The 22,492-nt window shown below is 39.5% G+C and overlaps 1 protein-coding gene across 1 annotated transcript in view; it reads right to left on the minus strand.

The window, feature by feature from the left end:
- Positions 1-1,596: 1,596 nt before the first annotated feature.
- fa2h (fatty acid 2-hydroxylase) overlaps positions 1,597-22,492 on the minus strand; it is a 33,061-nt gene continuing 12,165 nt past the window's right edge. Inside the window, exons 2-7 of the mRNA XM_005449378.4 lie at positions 13,906-14,031; positions 7,747-7,889; positions 6,134-6,234; positions 5,852-6,024; positions 4,228-4,480; positions 1,597-4,146 (exon numbers count right to left, since the gene is read on the minus strand). Coding sequence (XP_005449435.1) covers positions 4,079-4,146; positions 4,228-4,480; positions 5,852-6,024; positions 6,134-6,234; positions 7,747-7,889; positions 13,906-14,031 — 864 coding nt within the window. The 3' untranslated portion in view covers positions 1,597-4,078. The remainder of the gene's footprint in view (positions 4,147-4,227; positions 4,481-5,851; positions 6,025-6,133; positions 6,235-7,746; positions 7,890-13,905; positions 14,032-22,492) is intronic.

Here is a 22,492-nt window from a genome sequence, read left to right on the forward strand (position 1 = left end):
GCAGCGGTGGACTGAGGCTACCTGCATTTTTATAATGGTATTCTTGTAAAACAGGGGAGAGATTATCAGCAGATTAATCGGTAACCAATGGCTACAGTGTTGCAAAGATTAGTTAAAATTTTAACTAATCTTTGCAACACTAATTAATGATCCTCACTGATCAAACAAACAATAAAGAGCTGCTTACGCACAACAGTGCTACTCGAATTAGATTGTTATTAGGTTATAACATAATTATGGGTTATATGGGTGTGAATGTCCCAGTGACAGATGGGCAACCTGTTTAGGGTGTACATGTACCTGAGAGCCTCAGTGCACAGGACAGCAGCATGAACTGTGAGCTGCTGTCGAGTATCGGGTTTTTTTTATATAACACCTTTTTAAAAAAAATAAAATAAATTAGTGCAGAAGAAAAGAATAAAAATAAACTTTTGTCAATAATGAAATGAAGGGTCTGAAAATACCCTGATGCAGCACACCCTGGTTCTTGTGTTCAAATTAATCCACACATGCAGCGAGTTATTTTATTCGGTACACAATGACAGTATTAGATTGGACCGCCTTTTTCTTCCAAGTCTTCCTGGCATATAAGGATTAAGGCATGATGATCACACGGTCGCTGCAGATTTGTTGGTTGCACACCCCTAATGTGAACCTCCTGTTCCACCATATCTCTAAGGTGCTCTGTTTGATTGACATGCGTTGACTGTCGAGGCCATTTGAGTGCAGTGAACTGCTTATCATGTTCAGGAAAGTAGTTAATGATTAAATAATTAATGATTAAACTAGATGATTAGTGCTGACTGAACATTACTTAAAGGCCCCAAAGTGTACCAATGAAACATTACTACACCACCACCCTAAAACTCCGATTAAGGATCTGGTTTTTCATGTCGTTTACGCCAAATTCTGTCCTCATCAGACAGAGCAACATTTTTTCAGCCTTTTGGTGTACAGCTTTGGTGAGCCTCTGAATTATAACCACAGTTTCCTGTTCACAGCTGACAGGAGGAATAGAAAGAAGACTCTGCGTGCTGTTCTGCTTCAGGGTTTGATGTGTTCTGCATTCGAAGATGCTCCCCTGCAAACCTTAGCTGTAAGGACTTTGAGTTAATGTTGCTTTTCTTTTAGCTCAAAGGGATCCAGATATTTTCCTGTGACCTCTGACATGAACAACCATGTTCCCCCCCAAACATCTCTACATTCAGAAGCAAAAGCAACACCTCAGTTTTTAAAATATAAAATTAAAAGATTCAAATACCCCATCCCTCATCCTCTTACAATGCAAATTAAAGTAGTCATCCATCATGACGCATCACGGTTGCAGACTGGAAGCCACCACAATCAGCGAATAAAAATAAAAAACTGGACAGGCCAACATCAGAAATATACAGATATTTATTTACAAATACGTTTGCATTTGCATGGACATTAAAAATTCCAAAACAAAAGTTATTAAGACATTAAAGTAAACAAATTTAGGATTATTTTTTTTGCTGCAAAATTTAGCACAAGAGAAAAATTTCACGAGTTAGAATCATATTTGGTGTTTTTCCATTCTTATCATATAAATATACATAAATAAGATCTGTATACTTTTTTTTTTTTTTTAAATTTGACTCCAACAAGTGGAATCATTTCACTTTGCCAAGCAGCCAGCACAATCATGTCATATTATTATTAGAACTTATTAGAACCATCAGCATAACAGACATTAAAAACATTTTTTTAGGTTCGTTTTCATGAGTTAATGCTTTCCGCACAAAGTCTTGAACATTCATAATCATCGTGGTGTGCACAGCGAAAGACAGTGTTCTGGTTTTAAGATCAACAGATATTTGTAGACAATGACACATTTTGGTGCTAAATCAGTTAATAAATCCACTCCTCATAGTGGAAACATTTTTGGGTCCCTCAGCCCTCTTCAGGTTTACGCTTCACTGTTATTGCTGCAGATAATTTGTATAAAAATAAATGAAAGAAAATTTAAAAAAAAGAGGAGTATAAATGGAGTTAAGGTTCTGCATTACAAATCTTCTTGAATGGTTAAAACTGATGGATTAGTTTACATACAGCTGTATGTACACTTCTATAAGTGGAAGTATTTATTCAAGCTAGAAAAGTAGATACAAAATAAATTTCCTGCAGTAGCAGTATGTTCTTACTGTGCTTCAGTTATTCATGTAAAGAGTCTGAATTAAGTTTGTTCTACTTCATTTATCAGCGTTGTTGTCGGGTGTTTGCAGGAGACATTTGCGGATCCACCAGTCAGTGTCGACACTTCCTGCTGTAAAGTCAGATTTGTTGATTTATCGTCATCCTAGGGAGGGGGGGTCTGCAGGGCCAAAATAAACCATAGACTTTAAAGTCGACCTATTATGCTTTTCCTAATTTTCTGTTATATTTGTGCCATTACAGAGGTTCATACCCATGTGCAAGTGATCCATGAGACAGAAGCTCAGGCTTCAAACTACCCTAAATATTCAAGTTTCAGATAGTTTTTTCTCCACTCCTGGCTCTGTATGATGTCATAGAGAGCAGATATCCCTTATATTGTCAACTAAGGCACAAAGCTCTGATGGGCAACCAATCAGAAGAAAGCTGGCTTTAAGAGGAGGAGGTAAGAGAGCTAAGATGGCTTGTTAGTATAATGTAAATAAGCATTAGTTTGAAGTGTGAGTCATGCCGGCTACACTGGAAACACGGTGTTAGAAGTTAGCATTATAGGTCCCCTTTAAAAGGAAGGAATCTCTATGTTGAGATTCCTTTTAGAAAATAACACTTCCAAAAATCTGTGAACTTTGACCCCAAGATCCCCACAGCAGGAAATCAGACAGACCGGCTTCATGCCTTCAGATTTGTCTCCCGTCACCCTGACAACCACACTAGCTCTCCAACATATAGTCAACCTGACAAAATGAAGACGTGCGATTAAAGAATCTCCTCTACTGTACAAAGCTTCATACAAAATAGTATTTTTACATCTTTGTTGAATTATTAACGAGGAAAAAAAAAAAAAAAAGATGGAAATATTACAATAGACTTGCAAAAATATATCTCCACAGGGGTTTCAGACATTCTGAACTCCGCTTTTACATCACATTAACAGTACATGGAATTAGCATCCTACAGTATAAACTCACTCCTGCAGATTTGGTGATAATTAATAAGTTAAACGTATCTCAGCAAGTTCAAAAACAAATGTGAAACTGAAGGTTTCAGCGAGCCCAAGTGTGGTGGAGGGAACTTTTGTGATTTGTTAGCAGCGCAACAGTTTATAGCAGCGTAGCAGAGAAAAGCTGTGACCGTGACGAGCAATATGTAAGCTATAGATGATGCAGAGGTGGGAAGAAGCCTTTTTCCTCAGTAGATTCACCTGGTGGGATTAAGTAGTTGGCGTGCTCTCAATCTCTGTCACACTTTTGCTCTCTTACACTCTCACACGCACCCTTTCTAAGCATCTCTCACCCCCCTCCGCTCCACCCATCTTCAACATTCACCTACCATCCATCACTTTCTGTTCCCTCTTGAACAGTGTGCCTTTTTGGTGAGCTGTGTGAGCATCGGGCCGTCAAATTAGTAATTTTATCACCGTTTTCCCCCTGTCTGATTTTAGATTAAATTGAATTCAAATTAACCACATGCATCACAAAACAGATTTTTCTCTCCATGGCCACATCCCAGCTGTACGCTGCGACATTCTGAGTGGTGATCAGGTGATAGGTTGGTGTTAGTACAGGTGGCAGATTTCTTAATTGAAAAAAGAAGAAGTGGAAGGAATAAATGGCACTGAAAGCCCTCAAATCTGAGTGGAAATGATCACAGTGGGCAAATAGTGCAGGCAGGTTGACACACACCCAGATGACTGAGCTTAAGGTAATATTGTGGTGCTGGTTAATGTGTTACACAGAGTATGGGTGGACTGGATGCAGTGGCCCTGAAGTTCCTCCTAGTCTGTGGAAGTTATATGGCTGCAGAGACGTAACTAAAGGAGTTGGGATGGTTGGAGAAGGCAGGCTGGGGGCTAAAAGAGGTTGGGTGACAAGTCCTGCGGCCCTTTGGGGGAGCCGTTCCCATGTCAGAATTTCTCATCAGGGATGGTTGTGTTGAAGGGATGGTCCCAGAATGTGGTGGTGATCCCGAAACCTGCAGAGAAAAATAAAGATCCCATCAGAAAAAGAAAAAACAAAACAATATTCTAAGGTCGTTAGCAAATGTAATCCTCACCTGATCTCTGGTGCTCGAAGTGGTGTTTGACGTGGTAGGCCTTCAGGCTGTACAGATATGAGCCTTTCTTTGGAGAGCCATAGTGAAGGTAGTAGTGGATCATATCATATACAACGTAGCCGCCCAGCCCGCCGACAAACACGCATACTCCGAGGATGTCTGGGAGCACGCAATTGATGGACATGTAGAAGACCGCCACTACTAAGGAGGCGAGGCCGGGAGGGAAGACCAGCCGAGAGCCGTCAAACGGAGACTGTGGAGAGAGAAAATAAATAAAAAGATTTATTTATAGGGGCCATAATGACAGCATTAAAGCAAGGAAGCAATTTATTTATACAGCACTTTCAGAACAACTCCCAGCTGAACACAAAGTGCTGTACACTTGACATGCCAGAAATGATACATTGAATAAGTTAAAAAAAATAAAAAGATAAAAAATGTAAAAAAAATAAGATAACTAAAATGACGTTTAAAACAATAAAATCAGGGTCATACTGTGTCATATGCCAAGGAGTAAAAGTGGGTTTTAAGACGTGTTTTAAAAGTGGACAGTATAGGGGCCTCTCTAATGTGCTGGGGCCAATTGTTCCAGAGATTAGGAGCAGCAATAGAGAAGGCCCTTTTTAGGTCCTTTTCCCCCCCCTAACAAAAAGCCATCACGGTCATTCATCAGAGAGTTATTGAAAAATGACCAGTAAGTGGCCGACCATGTAAATGTTTATTTTTCGAGTTGATGTCATAACCTGCAAATACATTTTGAGCCTTCGTGGAGGTTCTGTCACAGCAACAGATGAACTCTGAACATTATGCTGTCGCAATAAAAATCTGCATTTTATCTTGACACAAAGTTTAATTGATCAAAGTGCATTTAAGGTTCACCACTGTTCCGATTTTAACTTGGGGCCATCTTTGCATCGTCAGCTGTTTGGATCATTAATTTTGCAGCTTCCTTTTTCCAGCTTTTGTAATGAAGCGACATCTTTCACAGCATTTTCCTCAGCCCAAAATTAGAGTGTGAATATTAGAATATTTTTCTAATGTTTGTTTTTTTTTTTTTTTTAAATAAAATATGGGTTAGTAAGATTTGAAAATCATTGTATTGTGTTGTTATTTACATTGTCCCAGAATCTTTGGAATCAGAGGTTTGTGAGATTTTGTAGTCAAACTTTATAGCTTCAATAGGAAAGACAGCACATTTCCTAATTACACCTGCTATCAGTTATATGGTTTTACATAGAAGAAGCTAATAAAAAAAAAAAAAAAACTCTAATTTTATAACCTAGTAAAACAGAAACTGAGATGAACAGCATTTTTCCACACACCGCTTCTGCATTGTTTATTTTAACTCTTATTAATCTTCAAGCTAAATCAGCTTCCCCCTGTGGCTTAAACTATACTGTAACTAATGTTACAATAATTTAACTTAAAAAAATATTTGCACATTCGTAAGTACTTGATATGTATTCAGTTCATAAAAGTATTTGGAAACAGGAGGAAGTTTGCGTCCCCCTCCTACCCGCAATATAAAATTACCACCTCAGTCTGGTGCCATAAAGGAGGATATTAAACCATAACAAATATTTCATGACTCACAGCTGTGACCTCAGCGGTGGACTGTTCGTACCTTGTGGTGCTGTCCATGCAGGAGGAAGTGTAGCGTGATGAGGTAGTAGTTATGAGCTGGTGGTTTCATGTGAAAGACGAAGCGATGGATGCAGTACTCGATGAACGACCACAAGAACCAGCCCATCATAAAGAGGACTGGGAAAAAGTACTTGTGGACGGGGATAGAGAAGCCTGGAAACACACATATGCTCGGCTATAGATGGCTCAAACAGAAATGAGGACACACGAATGAAAATGAAAACACAAGTGACTGCAGTGCAAACACAGGTGCGTGTGTTACCTGAAGTGAGGGCTAGCCTGGTGGTGCCCTGTGCCAGGGTGGTGTAGCAGTGCCAGCTCAGATAAAACACAATAGGGAGCCACACAATAGGTACCCAATACCTGAAAGCAAGAGAGTGTAAAGCATTAGGTCACGCCCTCAGTCGTCTAGAGGACAGTGTATTCAGTTTACAATGTGGGCCATTACTCTGAACTGGGCCAGATCAGTGAAACGACATGATAAACGTGTAAAGTTACAGGAAAAGTTCTCGGTCCAGACTTTCCGGTAATTACAAAAAACATTTTTGTTGTACGTTGTTTTATTTCCCCTTCTAGTATAGAAAGGGATTTCTGTAGTAGATAATAAAAAATAAAAACAAAAAAAAAACAGGAACTTTATCATTTAATTGTTAATCTATTAATTACTTTGGTGTAGTATGAATACTGGATCCTTCATTAGCAGGAAAAAGTTGTAAATTTCTTAAAAATACTAAATCTATGCACTTCTTCATATTTTACGAAGCTGTCCAGCTGGCCCAACTGGAGCCTTTGCTGGGCCATTTGTGGCCCCTGGGCCTTATGTTTGACACCCCTGGTGTATGATCTTTGTCCTGGGAGCAAAAATGCATCAAAACAGGAAACACAGGAGAGCGGGATGTGACACTGATCCTGGTGAAATCCAAGAACCTGAGGTGAACGTGGGTTGCAAAGTAGCACAGGTAGGCTGAACAAGCTTAAAACTGCATAAATTTGAATGATAATCAAAAGTGCAATTTTATCATCTTTGAGGATGCCACTGACGCCGGTGTGTTTTCAAGGTTTTCCAAGAATTTTCAAGGTGGGAAATACTCTTTACATTACATCCCTCATCGTGTGGCCATTACACACAATGATTTGTGTAAACCATTGCATAAATGTTTCCACATACTTTCCCTCAGTAATTCCTTGGCCTCCAGTAAAACTGAGGAAACTGAATTTTTTTTAATTTATTTATGTTATTTTTTTACCAGGATGTGTCCTTCAGAGACCACAACAAACAAATATGCAGGACACTTTTCTTGTATTTGTGCATTATCTGCAAGCACAGAAACATCCTGTCTCAGAGTAATACTGAAAAATTAGTTCATGCATTTATCACTTCTAGACTGGACCATTGTACCTTATTATTATACTAGAGCACTTCACAATCGGACTGCGGGCTTATTTCTCGTTCCTAGAGTATTTAAAATTAGAATGGAAAACAGAGCCCAGAGCTTTCAGGCCCCTCTTCTGTGGAACCCAGGTAAAATTTTCGTTTTTGATAAAGCATATAGTTAGGGTTGGATCAGGTGGACCTGAATTCTCTTAGTTATGCTGCAATGGGTCCAAGCTTCTCTTTTCACTCCCTGTTTGTATATAAAACTGCTAGTGTATTTAATCATTAACAATTATTAATCTCTGCCTCTCTTCAACGGTGTGTCTTTTATCCTGTCTCGGTTGCCTCACCTCCAGCTGGTTGCTATATAAACACAAACTTAATAAATAATAGTAATAGTCTATAAAAATGTTCCATGTGTGGTTGCCAAGCCTGCAAAACTGAATGCATGTTCTTATCTGATAAATGATACATGATTTTCTTCAAGCTTTCTTTCTTACCAGGAAGTTTTAGTGATGGCCTCCATAATGGGGTTTCCAAACAGTCTGATAGGTCTGTCAACTGGTTGGTGTACCCACGCATCATATTTCTCTCTGAGGTGGCCCACCTGCCATGCCAGGGGCTTCCGCCAGTCCACCAAATCCTGCAGAAGTACAACCAAACAAAATTAGTTAAACATGTTCTTTAGACACACGGAGGAAAAAAAACAAAAACACCAACTTCTCCAGCAGGTGGGAGCATAGAGCTAAAAACTATACCGCTCCAAGGACTGGTCAGACCAGGAAGTGTTGCATGTGAAATTTGCTTGTTGTGTGCGTGTGCATTTGCAGGTTTACTTAAGTCCAAGTGAACTATTGCCAGCACATTTCTCTGAGTCCAAAGGCCTCAGATGGAGCTGCTTTTACAAGCTTTTCACAAGTTCCCCCGTGTTTACAGCCACACAGGAAATGGGCTGCCATGGTGTGTGACGTGAAGACTGTCAGGTTTCACACTACTTTAACATTTGTAAATATCAGGTGGAATCATTCTGGTAAGGAAACAGGGTGGGAAGGACTCCTGAGTCAGAACTTGACCTTATGGCCCCACTCGAGAGGGTTGAGAAGAGTGAAAGAGAAGCAGCAAGTCCACTCTTTAATCTTAATTTCTCTCTTAACCCTGACACTTCTCTATAATTAGTCACAAAATGATGCTTATTGCCCATGTGATGATGACTGTGTGCGAGAGCCACCCCATCACGACATCAGGCACAATCACCTGAGTGCAAGGCTCAATACAAGTAATTACAGGTTACTGCCCAGGTGATAAAGTGTTTACCACCTAACCTCATTTAGACTGAGAAATCTAAAGATGACTTTACTGCTCAGTGTGCAGCTATTGTATTTCCTACAGCATGTAAAACATTCTTTCACGCTGACAATTAATCATGTGGTGGCTGTTTACTGCAGCAGATTGTTTAGCTACCGGTCACACTGCACATGGTTTTTATGGAGCTAGCGACCCTGAAGCGCTGCCCTGGAAAACTACTCTCTCTGTCCTTTATTACCCCTGTTCACTCAAGGCATAAATACAGCTGTGAAATGTATGGTTTTCAGGGTTTTTATCGGTTTTCAGCGTTATTTTGTTATCGTTAACTCTGTTTTCCTGGGTCTTTTCACGTGTGTTATGAATAAATCTTATTTTTTTTTTCGGTACTACTTTTTTGTTGTTGCATTTATCCGCAACACCTTAAAGGCCGGTCCGTGAAAATATTGTCGGGCATAAACTGGTCCGTAAAGCAAAAAAGGTTGGGGACCGCTGCTTTAAGCCATCCACTGATTTAGCATTGCAGTATTGTCATATCAGCAGCTAACAAAGTTAAACTTTAAATAGGGGGGGGGGAAAGCAGCCAAAAACAACGCAAAACCAGAGATGCTGCATTTTCTGGCTCGCATGCTTTCAGTTTCCTGGCATCAACTCTAAATTACCCGAAAAGCAAACATCTGACTTGATTTAATCAAGAGGGTGAGGTTCTGGTAAGCTCACTTGCAGTCATCCCCACACTTCTCCGCATATCTCTCTTTATTTTATTTATTTGTATGCTTAAGTCCTAACCAACACTGGCATCACCTGAGGCAGTTTAACTCATTGAAAAAGCTGACATCCCTTGAATTCTATGCATCTCTGGTATACTATATAGAGGAGACCGGGGATAGTTGCAACATTTTTGACATTTCTGTCTGTAAATTGGAGCTCTTTTAAGGTAGTGGATTGAAAATTTAATGCAAAGTATTTACATGTCTCTGTTATTAAATAGTGCAGCTATTTTCTCTGCAGCACAATTACCCATTGTGTTTGAGACCATACCATGCAAAGAGTGAAATGTTACAATTAACCCCATAGCCTGGGTTAGTTGTAACATATCCTGGGGTGAAATGTAACACAATGAAATAAGGGTACTGACAAAACATTAACATGTAATCTTTTTTATTCAACACATGAATGCACATAGCTACATAAATGGCTCTATGTGTGTGTGTGTGTGTGACAGAATGCAGAAATCTAGCTTTTGAACATATTCCAACCCCCCAAAAAAGACAAATGATGGAATTTTCTGCAACTGAATATTTCATTAATTTTGGTTGGTCTTCCTTGAGTTTGGCCTCATTGGCTCAGTGGGCATTATAACCTACAACTCTTGCACCAACTTTTGAACATAACAATGAAGCTGAAAAAAAAAAAAAAAAAAAAAAAAAAAAAAAATGTAGTTGTGCACCAGCATCGCAATTCCATTACTTTTTATCATGGCTTACCTTGGTGTGGTTTGCAAAGTGCTTCAGAAAGATGAGGAAATCTGTTTCTTGCACCCAACCTGATTCATTTCCACTACCAATACTTCCTACTGGTCCATCTCTGACACAGTGGTCTGCATAATGTATGCGTGGGAACACAAACAGTGGAGGAATTGTGTTGCCAATGGCATTAACCGCATATACAAAGGCGACCAGTGAACCTCTCTCTGCTGATGTCGTTGCCCCAACTTGTTTAATATAAGTTAAAGTAATAGTGTGGTAAGTTGTAACATCTGCATTATTGTTACAACTGACCCAGACTCCTATAGCCATGAACTAGCTAAGATTACAGCCAACGGCTAAAACATTAGCACTAAAGACCTACACAGAATATATCCCCATAGACATACAAATAAACTCATCAAACTTAAATTATGTTAACTGCAAAGCAGATAATGCTATTAGAAATTGAAATAAAGTAGAAAAACTTACTTTTTGGCATACAAATTACTTTTTTTCGTGTTAAATTGTCTGTGTTTGACAAAATGTGCTGATTTTTCACATGTGATAGCAGAACTGAATTGGGCATGCACAGGATGAGTCACATCATTTGAAACTTAGCCCTGATTGGAGAAATTGGAAGTGTTACAACTAGGGATGCAACGATACCAATTTTTTCAAACCGATCCGATACCGATACTTGGATCTGAGTACTTGCCGATACCGAGTACAAAAACCGATACTTCTACCACACACAAGTTAAACTTAACCGGTAGTAAAGAAACGACCCCACACAACTCTTTAACCCAAACGAAACGTTTACTGAACGTAAGGGCAGAGACAAATACTGTACAACACATCCCTTTTTTAAACTCAAATGATATTCCAATTCTTTAACCAAATGAAATACACTGTATAAATGAAATAATTCCCTTTGAAATTATATTAAACAACCCAACTTATGTTATCACCTTTTGGTAAGTGACTCACTAATATACACTCCAAAACACGTTATATAAATCCACTAAACACACAATATTCACACATGGGCCCCACACACACTCACACTTGTTGCAGGCCTGTTTGCTGCTCACGCCGGACGATGGAGAAAAATCCTCTTCTCCCCAGTAAGAGCACAAAAGTCTGACTTACAGTTCCGTTGCTCGGTAGGTCGCCGTTCACCAGTCCCACACTAAATCCACTCCCTGCGGACCCGATGCTGTCTCTGCTACAGCACGTTAGCGAGTCACTGTCCAGCTCTCCGACAGTCCATAGCGGCTGCCTCCTTGACGAAGCCAAGCAGTCCGGGCTAGCCTTTAGCCTCGGCGATCGTAGCTGGAAACACAGCACGGTGGTGCGACCATTGAAACAAAAAGTCACTTCACCCACACTCTGTTGTGAAGCTCTCACACGGTCAGTTTTCTAGTCACACACTCTTTTGTGCTGGTTAACCTCAGTAAAACTAGCCGAGTCTCTCACTTTGGTTCAGCTAACCTCGTTCATCTCTCCATGCCGTTCTCTTCTCCTCCTCCATTGCAACAGATACACAGGTCCCGTTTTATGCTACCTTCACGGGCCTCCAGAAAATGAGAACTCTGAAAAATATTTTAACTCCCTTCAGAGTTACATACCATAAAATAATACTTTTATGATTAACATAACAGTTTGATTGCTCTAATTACCTGTATTTACCTTGCGACATATTACAGGGCAAATTACATTCAGGGTAGAGTTACATCACATAACATCAACTGTGAACGCCTTATGTTACCGTGGCGTTTAAGTCCATGGGAATTATGAGTATCCACTCCCAAATTCCCATCCGGGCTACATTAGTATCGGTTCATGGTATCGGTTAACTTTTACGAGTACGAGTACGCACACATTTTACAGTATCGGCCCCGATACCAGTATCGGTATCGGTGCATCCCTAGTTACAACTGACCCACATTACAACTATTCCCGGTCTCCCCTACACATGAACACCTTTGGGTTTGGATTTATTAAAAATCAGCGTGTTTTGGGGGGGAAATTAGTTGGTAGAGTTGCATCAGAGCTGGCCACCACCAGCCACAAGTATCAGTCAACATGTTGACGTTACATGTTGACATAATCTGTCCGCGCGCAGATCGACTTATGAACACCTGCCAAGCCACTGAAATCTGCCTTTTCTGCTACTTCTCACTGCAGTAATTAACATAAAAAACACATTTTACTCTCATCTCTCACACATGAACAATTAAACAATGCCAGCGGAAAATAGAAGCTTATCTTCGCTATAACAAAGTTGGGTTGTTCCTTTAACCAAAGCCATATTGATGAAAAATAAATAATAAATGTGCAGAATAAAGTAAAGAAATGTTAAAGTCAAAAATCTTTAAAATAGAAAATGTGATTGCTGACAGACTCTTAGAGATACAAAGAGAAAGTTTCATTTTTACAACACAGTCTTGTATATAAAAAGAAAGGAAAAAAAGAGAAGTGAAATTGTGTTTGTCACATGCTGAGTGAGCACGCCACTGCAAGAGCTTCCCACAAACAAGTGATTTCACACAAAAAAAGCTGGAAGATCACATTAAATTTCACTCGTCATATTATTGTAGATCCACTGACAGTAGAAAACATTGTGTTTTATACTTATACAGTCACTGAGTGTAACCTACTGATGGATATACTGGAATAACTTTAAAAAATAAAAATACAATCCAGCTAGCATTTGCTGGTTATATAAAAACCCCAAGCTCAACATTTACTCTAAATATCAAGAAGTCTGAAAAATTTACAGTGGTGCTTTGCTTGCATAAGAAAAGATACAGAAACCGGTTTCTGTGTTTAATAACAGGTGAACAAAGACAAAGGAAATAAACCAAGTCTGAAGACATGCTTCAAATTCCTGCATGTTACGCAGCTTGCAAATGTGGAAAGACTGATTTAGGTTGAGTAAAGGTGAGTATCGAGAAACCAGGACATTAAAGCGGCTACGATCCAGCTTAACCAGTTTGGAAACAAAAAGCGGGCCTTTTTCCTTTTTTAAATGAAGAAGGCTAGCACATGACAAGTGTGCCGGTGATAATAACAACATTTTGCATAGGGCAGAAACTGCATGAGTGTTGCACATGGGTACGGTTACTGAAATCAGACCACGAGGGAGATCTGTGAAGGGAGTGTCCAAGCTTCAGGATTTAAGTTACTGGGAGAAGCAAACCCTCAGAATGAAGGGCTTAAACTGACAGATCCGTGTGTCACAAAAACACTGATGTTTGAAACCGTGCCTCGCAAAACTTCGTGTGTGAAGTCAAGAGTCTTGGGTCTCATTCAATAAAGCGTTGCCTGGCAGCAGAGAGAGCGAGACAGACTGGTTAAATCTGTCATTGTGTCGCTGAGCCGTGTAAAGACCTGTTAAAGTGGAAAAACACTTGACAAACTGCACCATCACATGAGCATAGTTTAAATGTATGAATGTCTGACTGTGTGTGCTTGAAGGTAGATTTCAACACGTAAGGACAAACTCTTCTAGTAAGAACATCATAAAAACCGCCAGCACCATTTAGAGTCAAGACTTTCAGAACTGGCTTAGATTTAGGAGTTTTAGGAGTCTGTCTTGTACATGCTTGTGTCTGGCAGTGTGGGAAATCATGCAATCTGCAAACAAATGAAGCAGGGTGAATAACCAGATGGCTGTTCACCCTACCCCCCCCCACCCCATCCCATCCCCACCGTCACGGGCAAGCAAACACACACGTTAGGTCATCCTCCACCCTTTTGTTTCCAGTGTCTGATCGATTGCTGCATAATTTCAGCAAACGCACACACTGACTCTAAAAGATGCCCCCATGCAGAAAAGAATCTCATCTCATCGCATATGAGCCCCGTCTCAAAACACGCACACACCTTGTCGAGGTCCACAGGGCTGCAGAGGCTGTACGGGTCACGCTCATCCTCGTCTTTCGCCTCCGTCGTCTGCTGTGCCTTCTCTCCTTCCGTCTGTTTATTGGCTTTATTTCTTGCTCTCAGAGTCTGAGGAAAAAGAAGAGGGAAAAAAAAAAAAAAAAAAAGATGCCATTAGCAAGTATCACAATTTATTATTTGACAGATGATGCACATTTTTATCTACACTTCTAGATCACTGATATATCTTTAAAAACATCAATACTAAATAAATTAAATGAAATAAATTAAATATCTGTCAAGGCGCCTCTTTGGCCTTAAAAAGGAAGACTTAAATGTGTAAAATTATGAGAAACGGTTCCCATATTGGCCAGAATGTCCTGTAATAATAAAAGAAATATTTATTTTTTTAAATTGACAAACATTTATAGTGTAAAAGCAGGAACTTTGTGTCTTTAGTTGTTTACATCTAGTAGTTAATTTCTCTGGTGTAGTATGAAGGCCAAGCTGGAGGTCTTTATCATTCAGAAATTGTTGTCTTTGTCCCTGGGCTTTATGTTTGACACAAAGAAACTCATGGCTGCACAGAGAGTTTATAGCTTTTGCTAATTCCCAACCCTGGTTCCTACTTTTACACGCACAACATTTAATTTAAATATAGGGGGGGGAAAAAACCCTGCTAACAACAACAACAACAACCACCATTTGTAAGGGAAATAAACTAAAGTTTTTATATAGAGACATCTCACACACACACACACACACACACACACACACACACACACACACACACACACACACACACGTAAAATAGTCAAAATTATACAAAATTTTTGTAATTACCAGTACAGTTAATTTACAGGAGCTGTAGCATAAACCTTACCTGAAGAAAACCAAACAAAAATACTACATACAAGAATATATTATGTGATTGTGATTAAATCCAAATCATGTAAAACAGCAGTCCAACCCCCAGGCCACGGACCGGTACTGGTCCGTGAGTCGCTTGGTACAGGGCTGCAAGAGTTGAGGCTCGGGTATGAAATTTATGATTATCAGGGTTTTTAAATCGGTTTTTCTCTTTTTTTTTTTTTTTCTCTTTTTTTTTTTTTTTTTTAAACTCTGTTTCCCTGGGTCTTTTCTCATGTGTTATGAATAAATCTTCTTTTTGGTATTGGTTTTATTTTGTTGTATTTATCCGCGACACCTTAAAGGCCGGTCTGTGAAAATGTTGTCGGACATAAACCAGACTGTGGAGCAAAAAAGGTTGGGGACCGCTGATGTAAAATAGAAATTAAAATGGCCTCAGCCAGCCACAGATGGAGAAAGACTGATACAGATATTTATAGTGCGTGGCTTATGCAAAACAGGTAGACAGGTGCACAATATAGTACCTATGACATAAACTACGGCTGTGTTAAGATGTATATAAATAGAACAGGAGTCACACAGTCTATTTGCCAATTATGGCCCATCTGCACTTTGTATAGCATATAACAGCGTAAAAGGACAAAGGCCCCATAATCTGGGCTTTAATGGTTACAGTCACATGTGACATATACCATAATGCTTTCAACCTTGAAACCGTTTTGTATCGCTGAACACCTCCGACAAAGGACCATGCTGCCACCTTTATGGAACACTCACAGTCAGTCTGTATTTTGGTGTGACATTTAGTTTGTGTTCTGCTGCACAGAAGGGGGGGGGGAGAGATTCTAAGAAGACCAGGTTTCCAAAGTACGTCTAAATATATAAATGTAGTATTTTGCAATACAAATGACTCAAACATACGTTTACATAATTCTTATTAAAAAAAGGCACCGAAGGCACAGCTGTTGCAACTGGAGAGAAGCCATGTGGATAATGATGACAGCAGGTGATGTGAATATGCAAAGAGTCCAAAACCATCTGAGTGTTTTGCTGATCAGATTTGTCCTCCGATTACTGACATCCAAAGATGAGCTGTAGCTAATACAGACACACACAGTGCTGAAGATTTATTAAAGCACAAGAGATGTTTTATGTAGTGCATCGTTTACTTTTAAATAAATCTTCATTATAAAGAATAAATAGCGTCCCGTTCTTCATCACGCTATTATTGAATATTTTGCCAGAGCCAAATTGATGTGACACAGCACATAATCATCATCATCCACTGATATCGATATCTTTTCTACCTAATATGAGTTGGAGCCAATTAATGACTGACAGGCTTGCTTGATAGCATTTTTTTTTTTTTTTTTTTTGCTTTTTTTAAATTGATGAAGATGCAAAACGCAAACAACATGAGGTCACGTGACAAAGAAACAAAAAACAAAAAAAAAGGATAAAAAGGCCAGTCTATGACGGACTGATGATCGGTCAACAAAGCCTGGGTTGGCTAAACTAATCCATTTATGCAAAACTGCAACAAACAAAAACCCACAAAAAGATTAGCTTGTTCCCATGAAAATGAGAGCAGCTTGGCCTCTTGAAGCCACCTGCCAAGTCTGCATGCAGTAGACTGTGGGCAGATTATCCCCACGGCCTTCATAAAAAATTAGAACCCATGTCAAGTTACATTCTGTTTGTATGAAGTCAGCTCTGGGAACTGTCAGATTAGCACCCCGTTCTGATCGTCTGAGTTCAACAGCCCACGTCAGTCAGGTGAAATATTTATCAGCTGGCTGGATGCACACATAAGGCCTCCTATGGTTTGTTACCAACATCGCCTTGGCAATTCAACACCTACAGAGGCAACGCTACATCCCTTCCCCCCATTATCACACCATACTCATCCTGAGAGAATAGTGTTGAAGTTGTAGCTCACCCTGGACTATCAGACCTCAACATTTCTGTAACTTGATTTTCACGTTCTCATCTTCATGTCTCTCGCTCGCACCTTGTTGTATATTACAATAAATCCTCATATCTGCGAATTTACAACCGTAACAACCTTCCACAGTTGCGTCCAAAGGTCAAAAATGATCACGTGTATTTTAATGAGCATCCACATTATTAGAGCAAGATTAAACATTCAAAATGAAAACAAAGTTGTTGTTTGTTTTTGTTTTTTTAAAAACAGCAGAAATATTATAAACAAGCCAAATCATTTAAGCCGGTTTCATAAAGAAGTTGGTGTGGCTGCTGTTCATAGCGTCACTTGTGTGGTTATGACCAATGAGGTTCAGAATATTTATCCTCGTGACACTAATCAGAAGCAGAAACTACTGGCTTAAAGCTGCTATCACGCCTCCATTTCATTTTTTATTATAAATGCACACACACCCCAAAACAAGCAGTGAGATAGGTTCATAATGGTGAAAGCAATAAACAGACACACCCTCTGTATCAGCAGCAGCCATGACCTACGTGAGTCTGTGAGCAATGCGGTGTTTAATGAGCTCTACCTCGTCCCACTTTATACACATGATCGAATAAATGTGACTCAGGCCTTGTTCCATCAGTGAACCCTGTAGGTAGGTGTGGTGAGCTCAGGGTGAGGGTGGCCATTACTGGGAATGTAAATTTCCCACCAGATTTTCCTTAAAATGGGAGGATCTGTAGCCTATTTTTGGCAAGGATGAGGTTAGTGATCATAGATAAGCTGCTGCTACAGAGCCTGTATTTGTTTGTGCTAGAACCAAATACAAAAGGTCAGGAAATAAACAATTCTTTCCCCTTTTCTTTTTTAAATGTTCAAAGCTTTGGTTTCGCTCCGTTCTGGGAACCTCTCATGTACATTCATGGAAAGCCAAAAGGTAAGGAGATCAGCACCAGGATACCCTCAGAGGGAAAAAGAAAAACAAAAGGCATGACAATGATCAAGTCACAAAGAGCATGAAATTGAGGAACTGGGGTTGACGTGGGCTGCAAAGCGGCTTGCAGAAGGACTCAGTACAGAGAACAGCTGATCAGAGTCACGCCCAGTCTGCAGAAACTAACAGTGGTTGAGTTTTTACTCAACTGGGCTTTTACAGATGATTTTAGACAAGCCACGTCTAACCACATCTGGTGTGAAAGAAGAAACCAAAAACTAAATAAAAACTGTGCTTGATAAACATAAATGACACCCAGCTCCCCAAAACGTAAGAAAATACTACCTGCATTTTTCATGAAAGTAGCTTAAAAATCCCCCCAAAAAGCAGACAGATACTCAGTCACCCGGTTACTAAGCAAAGCCTCACTAAATATGCATCAATATTTACCAGCTTTTTAAATAAATATAATATTACCTGTTCAAGTCTCGGTCAGCAGGTAATGCAAACACTCACCTCACGTTCTTGCCTTGACAAATACATTCAAACTTCCACATACCGCTTTAAAGTAAATTTTTTAAATAAAGACAGTACACAAACCCTACATGTGAACCCTCTATTACATAACCCCCTAACAATAAATCATACCCACTGTGGAACTCAGAGCCACACTCTCCAAGGAGCAAGCCGTGGAAACAAATGAGTACACAGGAACAATGCTCACGACAGAGCAGCAGAGGATCTTTTAGTTTCAGTCCTCCAGTTTAGATTCAAGTCACCATTTTTGTAAGATCAGTAAACCCAAGTCAACTTTATACTGAAAAAGAGAAATTCTGTATAAAAATACACACACACACACACACACACACACACACACACACACACACACAGTATTTATTTAACAGTAATCATTACTCTTACAAAAGTGTAATTTAAGCTTTTTACAAACATCTGATCCCTCGATATGAGAAGTCTTGGAATAAAATAACAGCATTTCATGTTTGTTTAATAGCTTGTTTCAAAACCAGCAGTTAAACAAGAGATAACATCAAACTTCCTGCTTCCATCTTACAGTGAGTACATGCTAATCTCAAACTTGCAAACAAAGTAAGTGGATGACAGACTATTAACGTCATCAACAAACAACATTACATACATGTTGTGTCTGTTTGCTTCTTCTTCTCGGCAATAAAACGGAACCGTATCACCAGGCTAGGCGAACAGGAACAAGCGCGATAAAAACCGTCAAACTGAAGAACAAAACGATTAAATTTGTGCAATGAGGGATTTACCAAACCAAATTTGAAAATAATGTGGAAAGTCGCAAGTTCTTTTGTCCTGTTTGATGTTAAGTTACTTAGGATGTGAAAGAATGTGTAATATTTAAAGCAGAACTAGAAAACACTGGATCTTCCCAAGTATTCGGCAGTTGTGACAGTTATACAAACAAGACGTGGGTTTTTTTTCCCTTTTTGTAAGGTGAAACACAACCTTATACTAGTAAATAACTTCTATTTAGTTCAGTTATACTTATCATTGCTACTGTTAAATACGAATTTAATTTAGATCAGAACAACAGTGTTTGGGCTTAAGAGACAAATAAAGTCAAGACATGAAATTTGCCTTGTTTAACCATGAAACATCAAATCAGTAACATGGATAGTCTGATGAGTTTTCCTGGAGTCGTTCACCAGTAATCTTTAAGCACTGAAGGTGTAAATGAGGATAAAACTTAACTAAACCAACTTTAATGATTACCTTTTATGATAGCAAAAGCAAAATGTGTGAGCCACTGAAGCCATCAAAGGCTTTAATATTCACCTTTGAGAGGTGTCACATGGCAGCATGGTAGCCAACAGAGGACATTTCTGTGACACAGGAAAGAGCAGCGACAGTAAGAGTGTGCCAAGGTGAGCCTTTTTGAGGTTTTGCGTAGTAAAACAAAACAAAAACAATAGCTATTAGGGAAATTTAAAGCCACAGCACCATGGTTACAAGGTGTCCCTCAGGCTGTTCATCTAATAAGTCGCCAAAGTTTTGCTTTGTTTGCACACCTGACTTGGAATAACCAAGACAGGAAGCAATCCAGCAATTGACCAAGTCGTCGCTATTATTTATAGCTAAATGACCTCACCTTTACACTGTATCTTTTAGAAAGAAAAACAGTGATTTTTGCATTATTCTTTTAACATTGACAAGAGTGCCCCTCACACTTGATAGGTGGACACACTAAGATGATAAGTGCTCTCAGTGCAGACTGCAATTTCCTCTTTGTTGTGTATTTGATATCAATCACCTTAATTCAGTGGCAGACTGAAAAAGATCACAGGTCCTGTTGCCATTGAGCAAGCAAATATGTTTTTTGCTTGAGTCAAACCATATGTGGCATTTACCTGAAACAAATAAACAAAACCCCCATCTAGGCTGCCAGTGACCCATTTTAAATTAGTCTGAAACAACACGCTCAAACCACAACTGTCTTTCCGAGTGCAAGTAAAAACTATCAACTAGATGTGGCACCACAGCACTGAGAAAGACGTATAAATTCTAATAACCCAAACTTTGACACATTGGAGGGAATGCATTCAAGTCATAAACTATAACCTCATACAATCCAGTTCTGTTCTTTCATTTGTCGACCATGATAATGAGCCTGCTTGTGGTTTTATTATATTCATAACAAAATCATCTAACAAACACTGAGGTGTAGTAATTTCATGGTACACAAAACCTTAAATGTTAACGACACTGAATCCACAAAGAAATCTGTTTACCTAGTAGTTTAAGTCAAAACCCCATCCAAAGACAAGAATACATGAAGTAAAAATGGAGCCATTTAGTGTTGGTGGGTGATGATTTCAAGGCAAAGTCAACATTAACCAGGAAGCGAAGGAGGAAACTGCATACTTGAATGGCAAGAATCGTCTTTTCTTTGTAGACCAATGTTCATACCATGGATGCTGTAAAACCAGTATACAAGAGAGCCCTAAAAGCTCAAATCTAAATATTAGTACTTAACATACCTTACTATACTGCATAGTTCACAGTGAACTGAAATGAAATGTCCAATTAAACATCACTGTGTGTATTTAAGAGACCGTTTTCTTTGACTTTCTCATTTGGATACTGGAGTTAGGGTCTCAGCGAGCTGGACGTTTCCACAATGTTTGGGTTTTTAGCAGAACTATAGAAATAATATGGCTCTCTGTGTGACACAGACTCAAAGCTTGTGTAACTGTAGTACGTTATTGCTCTGTTACTTAGCACTAATTAGCAGTTATGTGCATCTGTGCGTTGCTAAACAAGCTTTCTAGCATTAGTTGATAACTTGGCACTCCAGCAAAAAGTTAACCTCACATAACAGCACTAAGACTGCACAGAATCCACTACACAATTCTTAAATATACACAGGCTAGAGGGAGATGATCCCCAGTGGGCACCCCTGGGCAGTATTAGGAATTATAGTCATTGCATGAGGACAGATACAGTCATGTCAGAAACGCTAAACCCCATCATGAGAGTGTGGTGAAGCTGATCACTGTTTAACCAAAGAGGAACAGCAGTCACAAGCCTACGCTGAGAGTTCCTCTTTGCTTTGTATATACTGATTTTCCACTGTGGTTAAAATACTTGTGGCTTATCTCTAGGAATCAAATGTATGTAATGCAAATTGGTGTTACTCAGGTTAAGGTTTAAAGAGGGTTGGGACTTTGGTAACAAAGCTGTGCTCCTCCCCTCATCCATCTCTCCTGATTAACACTTCAACCTCAGTGACTTTTCTCCTCCACTCGTTTTCATACATTTCACCGGTTTTCCCTCACCTATTCTGACACTTCTCTGCATTATTTCTTAAATGGAAAGCCAGAAACCTAAAGAACAAAATGGACAGCAGGTGAATTAAGTAAACATAAAGGAGGAGGTGGGAGGTCAGTAACTGATTGTCCATCTTCGGTTGTGTCTATGCCGATGCAGGAGTGCCTGTGTACACTCCGCAGGCCTGAAGAGAGACAATGGGTGGTATGCCTGCGATGTTGACATGACTTTCACCCATTAGAACATCAAGAATGACACCTATTGACTGCATTATAAAGAAGCAGGACACTTAAGACCTTTCATTACCGTTCTGGCTTATACAATGGGCATCCAGCAAACTTACAAATACTCACAACATATACTGTAAACCACCAGAAATCCTTTTAAAAAAACAAAAAAAAAAGGCTTCATAAACCACAAACCCCAACCTTCAAGCCAAAGTTCATGAAGATCATCAGCTCAGACTAGCCTGAGATGAGATTGGTTTTAAGGTTCCCATGCTTCAACACTTCAGAACGAGAAAACAACTGAAAGATTGAATAATGTTATTTTATGGAGGGAATGAGAGAGGAGTAACACATAAGCAGCGCTCTGTCCCAACAGGAGGAGGAGAAATCTGCAAGAATGACAGACAAAAAACAAAGGAGATGTTTAGAGTGGCGTGTAAATGTGGCCTGGTACCAACACAACACTGAAACTATAGTCAGGGTCCATGGGGAGAGAGGGAGGAGGAGAAAGGATGGGTGGGTGGATGAGTTAAATGAATGTGGCGAGAGGGAATTAAACATTGAGGGCTGCAAGGGGCACAAAGGCTTATTATATCTCCCTTTATGTTACAATAATGGATGCACACATTAACACAAGGCCAAAGATAACAAGATCAGCATATGTGCAAATAAATCCTCCTTTACAAGTCTGATTTCAGACAGTTTTTCAACTCTTGGCTCTGTATGAGAGTGAGAGTGGATACAGCAACAATGCCACCAACCTGCAGATCAAACTATGAATGCATCCTTGCAACCAAACCTACAAAACTACAC

The sequence above is a fragment of the Oreochromis niloticus genome, linkage group LG7, assembly GCF_001858045.2.
Source record: "Oreochromis niloticus isolate F11D_XX linkage group LG7, O_niloticus_UMD_NMBU, whole genome shotgun sequence".
NCBI classification, from domain to species: Eukaryota; Metazoa; Chordata; class Actinopteri; order Cichliformes; family Cichlidae; genus Oreochromis; species Oreochromis niloticus.